The sequence below is a fragment of the Rhipicephalus sanguineus genome, chromosome 7, assembly GCF_013339695.2.
Source record: "Rhipicephalus sanguineus isolate Rsan-2018 chromosome 7, BIME_Rsan_1.4, whole genome shotgun sequence".
Lineage (NCBI taxonomy): Eukaryota > Metazoa > Arthropoda > Arachnida > Ixodida > Ixodidae > Rhipicephalus > Rhipicephalus sanguineus.
The window spans coordinates 121,237,384-121,249,026 of NC_051182.1; the positions used below are offsets into that span (position 1 = coordinate 121,237,384).

The 11,643-nt window shown below is 46.5% G+C and overlaps 1 protein-coding gene across 1 annotated transcript; it reads right to left on the minus strand.

The window, feature by feature from the left end:
- Positions 1-7,257: 7,257 nt before the first annotated feature.
- Positions 7,258-9,952, minus strand: LOC125759345 (uncharacterized). The gene has a single exon (XM_049417853.1). The coding sequence runs from the start codon at positions 9,429-9,431 to the stop codon at positions 7,287-7,289; it is 2,145 nt and encodes a 714-aa protein (XP_049273810.1). The 5' UTR covers positions 9,432-9,952; the 3' UTR covers positions 7,258-7,286.
- Between the last annotated feature and the right edge of the window lie 1,691 nt (positions 9,953-11,643).

Consider the following 11,643-nt stretch of genomic DNA (forward strand, 5'->3'; position numbering starts at 1 on the left):
GCGCCAACGAGCAGCGAGCGACGGAACAGCCGGCGGGCTCGCCGTACACACTTTTCCCATAGTGATTCGCGCGCCCGCGGAGGGCTCTGGGATTGCTTGAAAAAGGTCTATTGCAGCGTGCAACAAATATTTGTAACTCCGCTCGTACTGAATGGATTTTAAAAGTTTTTGCGGTGGTGAATTCATGAGGCAATAAGCTCCTTTAGTGAATCCACTCCATGGCTACTTAGAAATTGCAGGGCCCCTTTAAGCACAGGCAGTCAGCCGCAGAGTCATCATGAAACGGCGATACTATTGGCTGGAGGGGGGTCCTTTGGCGGCGAAAAGCCGCACTGATCTTGACTTGCATCTGAGCATAGCATAGCTTCACTTCCTGGTGGACACTTAACACGTGCCGCAAGAAAAGGAATGTCTGCGCGCCTGTAAATTGGCCCTTTCAAACTATCCTAGAATGCATACCGCAAGTACGCTTGTGAAGTGCCCACTATGACATGATTCTTCGTTTTGCAAGTTGGCCAGGTACCCACCGCAATCACCAGCGGATTTTTTGGACTGAAAATTCGGACCTGTTGGATACCTTGGGCTTCAAAAATGCACAGTCAAGGTTCCCATAGAACTAATGCACTTTTGTGATCGATTTTGCAACAAATCGATGCCCTAAAGTTTGATTTTTGGCCTAAATCATTCGTTGTGTGCCATGCCACTTGATTTTGAAAGCCACCATGTTGGATTTTCCGCTGCCATGGTCAAGTTTGGCTTCCAGTGGCCAGTTCTGATGCCACCGAGCACGCACAGTCTTCCAGTTTCGGAGGCTGTGTCCGATCTTCCTTGCCTTTCAAAATGTTTTAGAGGACCCAACTTTCCTTTTTCAGTTAGCCTTATCGTCATGATTAATGTGCCGGTGGAACTTTCTTTTGTTTTGTTTGTTAAGTGTGTTTCTTTTTCCAGTTGTCATTTCACACGTGGTTGTGTAGGTGGTGTGTCAAGTGTTTTTGAGCTGTCAAGCGCGTCACGTGTTCTCTGCTGTTGCGGTTGCTCAGTGCTCACAGTGCTCGGCTGCTGACCTAACACACGCGGGTTCGATCGCGGCTGCGGCAGTCGAATTTCAAAGGGGGCAAAATGGTGAAGGCTCGTGTGCTGTGCCACAAGCCTCAACCATTTTGCCTTCATCTAAACGCTACCGTGTTGTTTAAAATCCCAAGAAACAGGTGAGACGTTGCATGCATCTTTTTGTGACGGGCGTCAAGTATTGTTAGCTTATTGCCATGGAGCCACCAACTGTGCCACCCGCAACGGTCGGCGGCAGCAATGGATCTTTGTGACGATAGGTACAGCATCCGTAGCGGCGCGAGCCAAAAGCAGATTTGCAGACTTTCCGGTCAAGGCGACAGCTTGGGAAGTTGTGCGTTCCTTCGCATCTATGGCCTCCCAGATGGCTTGCCGACCGGTTTCAAAGGCCACGAGCCACCAAAAATGTTTCTGGGCGGCGCCGTCTAAGTGTTTCCGGTGCGCATGCGCAGAAGGCGCCCGTGAAAAATATTCATTGCCAGCACACTGACGATGTAACCATAGCCGAAATACAACCAAATCTGCTTGTACCCAAGCGTGGCATCAAGCAGGGCATTGGGTATTTTTTTAGGCTGCCCTAATCCAAATAAACTTCATTTTCATGTATTAACGACTTTATCGGACTGTGAGTTTTCGGACTATTTTGCAGTAACCGCCAGGACCAGAAAACCGGTCGGCGGCTGTATTCACATAGTGCTGTTCCTTAAGCAATTTTGAGCACAGCCATGGCTCTAGGGTCGAACACCTGCTTGCCTCGCAGAAGTCTCGAGTTTGATTCCCACTCAAACCAAAGATTTTTTATTAATTTCTTCAGTCGTATGCATCTCAAATTTTCAATCACGAACACTAATGTTTAGCTTACAACCAACAACATTGATGCCGACATCGGAATTTCTGCAAAACAAGCTCTTAAATGTTATCTTGACAAAACCCCTCCATACGGAGTTACACTGTTTTATACGTAACAAACAAAAGTTCCATAACTGCAGAAGTCTTAAAGCGAGTCAATTATTTTGTGAATATGATGTCAGACAATTGTCTTCACAAGATTTCACTGTCATATATATTACGCAAAATATCAAACAGATCAAAATTAATCAAGATCAATGTGTAAACCGAAGTGATATTTTGCCCTAATTAAAATGCGACTGCAGTGGCTCGAATAACAATCACTACCTCATGCTGAGCAGTGAAACATCACCTCCCCAGAGTAATGCAGGTGGGTCTAGAACTTAACTGTCGCACCAGAATGTAAGAGTGATGTCACTGAGATCCGATATGTTCCTACAGATTCTCTACTGATGACCTATAGTCACAGACATTATCAAAAAGGTCACGAATATTTTTAAATGCGAGAAATCTCTTCACATGCATCAAGCATTCATTCATTACGTATAAGCTGTGAATTATTCTGAAACACTAGTTTCAGTACTCAAATCTTCCCCGACTTCTTCAAAAAGCTGCAGGAGTGTTGCTACAGATCCATGCTGCTGCGCACCACCTCAAAAAAAAAAAAAAAGATTTCAAGCATGGATTTTACAAGCAAGCACAAAAAGAGCAGCGGGGCTTCATTGCCAAGCCAGTAGTTGACTGTATCGCACTACCTCAAAACAGTAAACGCAAGATCTGCTCGTTTAATGAGCAAGAAATGTAGCTCCGACAGTAGCAATGCCCTCTTCGCAGCAATTACTGAGGTACCGACACTTGCATTTAGTAAATTAGGCTAGCGTAAAAGATATGAAACCGAATAAAGCAGAATAATATTAAGCACTACTTCCACAGCATAGAGACCTTATAAAACTTGGGTAGCTTAGCCAATGCATTGCTTTTTTTTCCACATAAAGGCACAAATAGGTAATGGTAATACATTGCAATATTACATGCCACAAGGTAAACTCTGAACAGACGTACAAATTTTCTAAATGTGATGCGAAGACGACACTAAGAGGTTTGAAAGGAGGTGGGGGAGTGCAAAGGGACACATCTTTTTAAAGCTGACAAGCTTTACAAGTGCACTGTCAATGTGTTCCAGTCGCAGGCATATACACAATTGCTTACACAAACCAGCACCTAATTTATAAAGGCAAGGCAGAAAAAAATAACATTTTTTTATGTAGACAACTGGCCATTACATCGGTATTACGAAGGTTGGCAATGCAAGCAATGAAATAAAAAATATAAACATGGGTAGAAGATAACGGTATTTCGGAACATTCAGATTCCGAATCGGCAGGCGTTTAGAGGATGACCTATTTGTTCTTACACAGTGTACAGAAATATCTATTAGAATATGAAACAGATTATTAAACGTGGCTTTTCTAGGCATCTCTGGGGTGCATCAAAACGTTAATTCGGAAATCTTCATGACTATATTGAAAGAAGCTGGCTTACATAATGACTGTATAAGCTTGTGAGGAAGATACACCGAGAAATTATAGTCCGCGTGACATGAGAAACAATAAGTAGCAAAGAGAACACTGATATAAGAGAAAGGCTGAGGCAGGAATGTCCGTTGTCTCAGCTGTTATTCATGTTATACATGGTGAAGATGGAAAAAAGTGAGAATGAAGCGTCACTGGTTTCCATATGCCAAACTAACAGGTGAGTGTGACTCAAGAGCCGCAGCTTCCAGGTTTATGTTATAAGGATATTGTTTTATTCGCAGATAACCGCGATGTATGCAGCTCATTGTAACTTGTAAAACAGCACATGAAGTTAAGACACATGCGGAAGGGAAGGTGAAGGTGTAAAGGATTTAGTGTAACAAAATGTAGATTGATAATAATGGACGATCCCAATAATCAGGTCGCATCAATACAGGTCCAGGAAATACCAACGGTAAGAGAATACAAGTACCTCGGTGTATTATTGAGGGTGACACAGAAAGCTACACGAAAATCCACCGCCATAAATGGAAAAAGGAATGCTGCAATAATGAAGCACAGAGCGTTATGGGGATACAATAGGTACAAGGTACTTTGAGGTTCGTGGAATGGTGTAATGGTTCAGGGACTTACATTTGGGAATTCAGTGGTGTGTATGAAGCCAGAGGTGCAATAAGGACTTGATATGTATCAAAGGACTGTGGGACACCTCGAGTTGGGCACTCACGGGAAGACGACAAATGAGTCTGCAAAGGGCAATATGGGATTGGCAAGGATTGAGGTGACAGAAGCACAGGGTGAAATGAGGTTCAAAGAGAGGCTAGGAAAATGGGCAAAGAAAGTGCTCCAGCATTTGTATAGGATGAGTGTTGACTCACAGTGGATGAAAAACAAGGAGACTTGCCAGCTGGCAGTGTAAGCGATATGACAACATAAGACATGAGGTGAAAAGTTATAGAAGCGAAAAAGATTTATTGGATAGTAACAATGGAAAAAAGAAATATTTTGAGTAACTAGCGAAAGGGCAAAGACGAAATAAGGAGGGAAGCATTTTATGATAATTCAAGGGGAAGTGCTTTACTATTTGAAGTGAGGTCGGTTTGCCTTAGAATGTCAGTTATAAAGCGAGATTCAGTAAAGAAGAAAAATGTACATGCTGTAGAGAAGCTACAGAAAACAACGCAGCATGTTTTAATTGAATGTAAATATATTCACCAGGGTTTATGTTTGGGCACTCACCTACATGAAGTCTTGGGTTTCAGCAACCATAGAAAGGTAAACAGATCTACGATAGAAGTAAGTAATATACGTTTAGAGGATTGGTGATGCAAAAGTAATGAGAAATGACAAAAATAAATAGTAAAACTAAGGTCACTTTGCCGTAGGGTATAGAAAGTTGTGCTGCGAATTGATGGACTTTTATTTAATTGAACTAGACAAGGCATTAAGCCAAATGAAAAAGAACAAAGAAGTTCTTTGTTTAGCTTGGTGGCGCACAGTTCGCCACCCCGTTATAATGAGACGCTCATAGAATCCACCCATCCAGCCAGGCGCTCTCAGAATAATTCGGAACGCCGGATACGCAGCCGCTCGCCTGCGGAGCGTGCCCGCAGAAAAGTAGCACGCTGGTGTGCGCGTGCGCGGTCTCCCTAGAAAGCTAGCGTTGCTCCCTAGCGCACGTAGATTTTCGTTGCGTTGCTACAAAACGGTAGCCCTAGGTGCCCCTAAGCCACACCTGCCAACCTGGAGATCTCGAAAATCCGGAGATTTTCGAGATCCCGAATCGGGAGATTTGCATCCCGCGGCATGCTGTACTGGTTTCTTAAGACCAGAAAATTTTAAGAACCGCAGTCATTTGCTATTTTCATTTCGGCTGGGTGTTTATCGGGACATTTACGGCCGCGCCCATATACAGAATCTGAGAGGGCCATGTAGAAGACCCGACCTGCACCATTAATGTATCGCAGGGACGCCCGTATACAATCGGAGTGGACTGGTCAGAAATCGCGAGTCTCCCGGGTAAATCGGGAGAGTTGGCAGGTATGCCAAGCGCTTCGATAACGGGGACTGGGTGGTTGGTGTCTGTGACAAGCTGTGTGCGCGCATGCATCGCGTTGGAGCATAAGCCTTCGTGCGTGCATGCGTGTTCGTGTGCTTCGGTGTTTTCTTCCGTTGTTACGTTGGGCTGTATTTATCATTTCATCAGAATATTTGCGGGAGTTGACTGACTAGCTCTGGCAAAGAGCGGCGTTTTCGTCTTATGCAACATTGAGCACATCGGCGAAACACAGTTACACTTCGATTCTTTGTTTTGTATGAAAAAATAAACCGAGTGTTCTTCCTATTATAAATATATATATATATATATATCTACTGTGATGCTATTTATTTTGCATATAGTTTAGACAGACTATCGCTGACTAGCGTCGTATGCTACCTCTGAGCAAAGGACAATGAATGTCTGTGGCAACAAACAAAGACACACGATCAAAATGTAAAAATACTTTTACCAAGCGCCCAGATTCTAGAATTTATTAGTGCACAAATATATGCGAACCGCGAAATGCAGTGCGCGAATAAAACACTCTAGAATGGTGCAGAGCTTATTATAGTACGCACGAAATCAGTCCCTCTGCATGAAATTTGCTTTGACAAACATGCCGCCTTATTTCATTTTGTAAAATGTTTTATTGGCTCTATCGCAGACGCACCTGTTAGGGGAGTGGTCATGTAAGAGTAAAAATTGTTCTCGTATAACCAAGCTAGTAGAAACACGGATAGGGAGATAATTAAAGCAAGAACTAATACTTCGCAAAGCACACTAACGCGGTTTAAAGAAGGCAGAGATGCCATCGTATCCAAGCCGCCTTACTCGCACGTAGTCTCCTAGAATGGATGCACATAATCGCAAGAACACGCCACAAGGAATCGACAAGTCTTCATATTTATTAGTTACGGAGCGCGGTATGCCAGTCCTGTCGTATCGGTGAAGAGCATCTAGCGCTACCCTTTTGGAGCGAGACAACGCCAATCTAGATGCACCAGGGAGATAAACGAGCTCGCTATGTAGACCGCGCATGCGTAGACCTTGCCTGTATTTATCCGCCGGCGCGCTCCGCCAGCGAGCGGCTGCGTGTTCGGCGTTCCGAATTATTCTGAGAGCGCCTGCACTTGGAAAGCTCAACAGAAACGCATGACGGCTGGTGCTTTTTTGAGTCATCAGTGAATGCTGGATTTTCGCCCGATAGTCAAACAATGTCACGGTGCGGAAGCAGGGCTTTTCCGTTCATATATACATTAAGTAGTAATATATCAGTGTCATCAGCGCTCAACGGTCGTGTAAGAAAGCACCAGGTGCCATGCCGGCTGACACCGCATTCCAATCGCTGAGCCCTGTAGTATTTCGCGCATACATAGATACCGCATACAGGACTATACAATACGGTACCATGCTTAATAAAGCCCACAAACATTCGGTATAAACGTTCACTTATACTTGAAATGTATTAATGGAATACTTACCTTCTCGTAGAAGAATTATAGCTGAAGAAATCGGTGGTTCGACCAGCGCTGATGAATCCTAGATACCGCCGGTACAGCAGCAGAAACCGCTCAAACGTGTTGGTCATTACGTGTAACACTTTCCACAGATAAATCTGGCCAAGAATACCAACTATTTCATGGTAATGCTAGACAGGTCCCACTAGAAAACTCGCTACAATAACGGATACATACAGGAAGAAAGCCCCACGACGAGTCGCCATGTGTTGTACGAAACTGAGGTGCCTTAATAAGTAGTAGTAGTAGTAGTAATAGACTTTTATTCAGCCAAATTCATAGGCCGAGCATTTCGACCGCCTGCGCGATCAGTCGACGCTGTTCTTCTTCCCCTTCGGCGCCGATCCAGTCGAGCCAGGTGGTGATGGAAAGGGAAGGGGGAGGGTAAGAGCTGGATTGCTGAGCAGTGGGACAGTAGAAAAGGCAGTGTGGCAGGTCTGCATATGTAGATGGGCAATTGGGACAGCAGGGGTCCGATCTATATTTATAAAGAAAAAGGCGAGAGGGGGTGATCAGGCAATTCATTTGGATGTGCCGTAGAATTCGAGCCTCTAGTAGAGTGAGCGATGGATGAGGAGGAGGGTAAAGACGCTTGTCGAGTCGGAGCTGTAGGTATACCTCCTTGATAGTATGGCGCAGCGAGATCTTCCCATCGTTCTTGACGGAGCTCCCACTGTCTTCCGAAGGTGTGGGCCAGGGGATGAACGGTGCCCGGTGCAATATATCACGGGCGAGCCGGTGAGCCAGCTCATTGCCGTCAATCCCCGAGTGCCCAGGAACCCAGCGTAGGAAAACAGGGGAAGGTTGCAGTGCATAGACAGCTCGCTCAACCTCCTGTTGGAGGTATGGGGGTAATGTGCGGTTCTGTATGTTACGGATGGCGGCGTAAGAGTCGGAGTATATCGTGTACTCGGGAAGTGAAGGGAGGGAAGAAAATGATTGTAAGGCATGGACAATGGAAAGGACCTCGAGCGAAAGTACATCGGGTGGGTGCAGGTATGGCCCGCTGGTGTGGGTTTCAGGTGTCGAAAGGTGTGGATGGTAGATAGCGTAGCCGCATGAACCCCGAGGGGCCACGAACGAGGCATCTGTATAGGCGACTCCCTGTGTAGAAAAAGGAGGGGAATGATGCTGCGCTGCCGCGTGACGACGGCCGGCGTGCAGAACGGGGGACATGTTGGACGGGAGAGGAAGGATACGAAGGTTGGGAGCAGGGGTGCACGCGGGAGGAGGCAAGGTGGCAACGGGAACTGGAATGTGAGGGATACCTGCTTGGGCCAATAGCCATTGACCCTGACGGGTAAGAGAAAGACGCGCAATCTGAGAATCGTGGTGGAGAGAAAGAAGAGAACGTAGTGGATGGAAGAGGCCAGTGGCAAAGAGCTTAGTGGTAGAGGTAGTGATAGGGAGGTTGAGAGCTGCCTTGTAGAGGCCTAACAGAGCTCTTTCGAGAGTGTTAAGTTGGGTTTGGGTAAATTGAACGTAAGGTATAAAATACAGGAACTTGTTGAGGGCGAGCGCATGGGCAACACGGCACGCATGAGCCTCGTGGAGACCCGACTGTCGAGTGACAACGCGCCGCAGGAGGTGAGTTACCGAGTGGCAGGTCCTGACAGCGTGATGGAGGGCCTGCGCGTTCTTGGCCGCATGCAAAGGGAAGCCAAGAACTTTGCATTGTTGAACGGTAGGAATGGGAGAGCCAGAAAGATGCAGGGAGATGAGATCATTGTGGGAGCGCTGGTAAGCGGAGCGATTGAGCAAAAGCAGCTCAGATTTCTCTGGAGCAGGAGACAGGCCAGCAGGGGAAAGAAAGGAAGCGATAAGATCTAGGCCACGCTGCAAAGTATCCTGCACTTGTCCGGGAGATCCAGACGTACACCAGAGAGTGATGTCGTCGGCATAAAAAATATGATGGAGGTCAGGAATTTCGGATAGTTGGGAGGCAAGAGGGGCCATAGCCATATTGAATAGGGTAGGAGATAGTACGGCAGCTTGAGGAGTGCCGCGGGTGAGGGAGTGCGGGTTGGACAGATGAGTATCGACTCTAAAGCGAGCTACTCGATTAGAAAGGAAGGACCGAATGTAAGAATACATGCGGGAACCACATGAAAGGGAGGAGAGCTGAGCCAATATGTGGTCATGGCAAACACCATCGAATGCCTTACGGACATCAACGGTTACAAGAGCATGAATCTGATTGCGAGAAGGTGAGAGAAATGTGTGCTGGAGGACGAGGAACATGTCCTGCGCACAGACGCGACGTCGGAAGCCGATAAGAGAATGGGGGAAGAACTTTCGCGCCTCAATAAAATCAGACAGGCGAGTCAGGGCCATTCGCTCAAAGGTCTTGCCTACGCACGACGTCAAAGAGATAGGGCGAAGGTTAGAGAGGGATGGAGGCTTGCCCGGCTTCGGAATCATGCAAATGAGAGAGGATGTCCAAGAGCTCGGAAGACAGCCGCTGTCCCATGCTTCGTTGAATGTTTTTAAGAGGAATTCTTTAGCGTTGTCAGGAAGATTGCGGAGTGTAGTATATGTTATCTCATCCTCGCCGGGAGCCGAGCGATTAGAATGAGTTGCCAGGGCAGCTTCAAGCTCCCTGAGGGTGAATGGGCGGTCTAGGTCTGGGTTAGTATCGCCACAGTAATCTGGGTAGGAAGGTGTTAAGGGAGGCGGGAGATACAGAGAGGTTAAATTGTCAAAGACATCAGACGGAGTCCCGTGAGTAAGCGCTTTAGCTAAGGTGGGAGCAAGGGCAGGCTTAGTACCTAATAGAGATCTAAAGAGAGACCATGTGGATCGCGAGTGCAATGTGGAGTCGAGGCCGTCACACAGCGCGTTCCAACGAGAGTGCTCGAGGGATGCGCCGTAAGCCACGATTTCAGCACGCAGAGCATCAATGCGGGAGGAGAGTTGGACGTTATGCGGCTGGGAGCGAAAACAGCGTTGCAAACGTTTATGACGACGCCATAAACGGAGAAAGTGAGGATCAGGGTCAGGAATGGGGTGTCGAAAGTTGATAAGTTAATAAGTTGTACAATATATTAGAGCGCTGTTAGCAACACTTTTAACTTTAAATAAAAAGCACAACATTATGTATTTGGGATAATATTATAGAATAGGTTTTTATTTAGCATTGGCACATGAAAACATAAAAACAATGATACGGGACTAGGGCTACCCCTACTCATCTGCAAACAGACGGGGCAGACATGGCGGCTTTCATGCGGCCTTGTAGAAAAACATTAAAAAAAAAAAAGACGCCAGGCCTGCGCTGAAACCGCAGCACAGTCACAGCGAAAGCTGGAAGAGCGGCGTTTCTAGAGCCCGTTGTAAGCTCTTTTGGGGCTACAATACGAGTACACTAGAAAGGTACCCACTACGCCATAAATCACAATTTTTGTGAAGTTGGGAAGCACCTACTACGCCATTATTTGTCATTCTGCGGAGAAACGAGGTACCAGCTACACGTCTGTAAGGCATTTGTGCACTTTGTTTACGCGACGACTGATGACGATGAAGAATTATGGCTCAGCCCTTTGCAATGGGTTGGAAGCTTTAAACGGCCCACCAGTTATGTAATTTGCATTGGGTGACGCCCGGTCGCTATTTCCCTCTCCCATCATACTGTATAACATACGTTGGCGTGGGAGAGAGACGTGGGGGGGGGGGCGAAGAACTTTACTGAGACCCCGAGGAAATGGATCATGGGCTTATGGGCTTCCTTGGCAACCAATACAAGTGCACTTGCGAGGAACCCACTACGCTCTAAATCATTGTAATTTTACTGAGACCCCGAGGAAATGGATCATGCGCTTATGGGCTTCCTTGGCAACCAATACAAGTGCACTTGCGAGGAACCCACTACGCTATAAATTATTGTAATTTTTGAGAAGTAGGCCATCAGGCACTGTGCCATTTTTCGTCATTCTACGGAGAGCCGCGGTACCTGCTAAACGCATGTAAAGCATTATGCGCACTTTGTAAATGCTGTGCCTGATGACGACGAAGAATTATGGCAGAGCCCTGTAATGGGTTGGAAGCAAGGAGGTTTAAACCTCCTTGGTTGGAAGCATTCAACAACCTACTCGATGCGCAATTCGCATTGTGTGACGCCTGGTTACAGAATTCGCGTTGTGCGACGCTTGGTGCTTATTTTACTCTTCTACCACGCTATATTGCATTTGCTAATGTGGTTCCTTCCCGACATGAAGCCTGTATAGGACCTTTTTGCCAAGCAGTTTCAAGCACCGGCATGGCTCAGAGGTTGAATACTGGGCTCCCACGCAGAGGGCCCAGGTTCGAACCTCGTTCCATCCTGGAATTTTTTTCTTATTTCGTTTTTTTTCTTATTTCGAGCGATACTGGTTACGGACACCGGCGGCGGCGGCGGCGGACAACTATGGCGCCAAAAACGGCCGGTGAAATGATCTCATAACAGCTTTCGCTGTAAAAGCAGAGTCGGAGCTAGCAGACTTCACTGCTGTTAGATCGTGGCAAATGATGGAAAATGTTCAAAAAAAGACCCCTTTTCGCAGGGAAGTGACGACTATATTTTAAACACGAGTTATTCCCACACCGACTCAGTATAAGCAACCACCTCGTTGGACGTCTACAACCTTAATATTCGTAA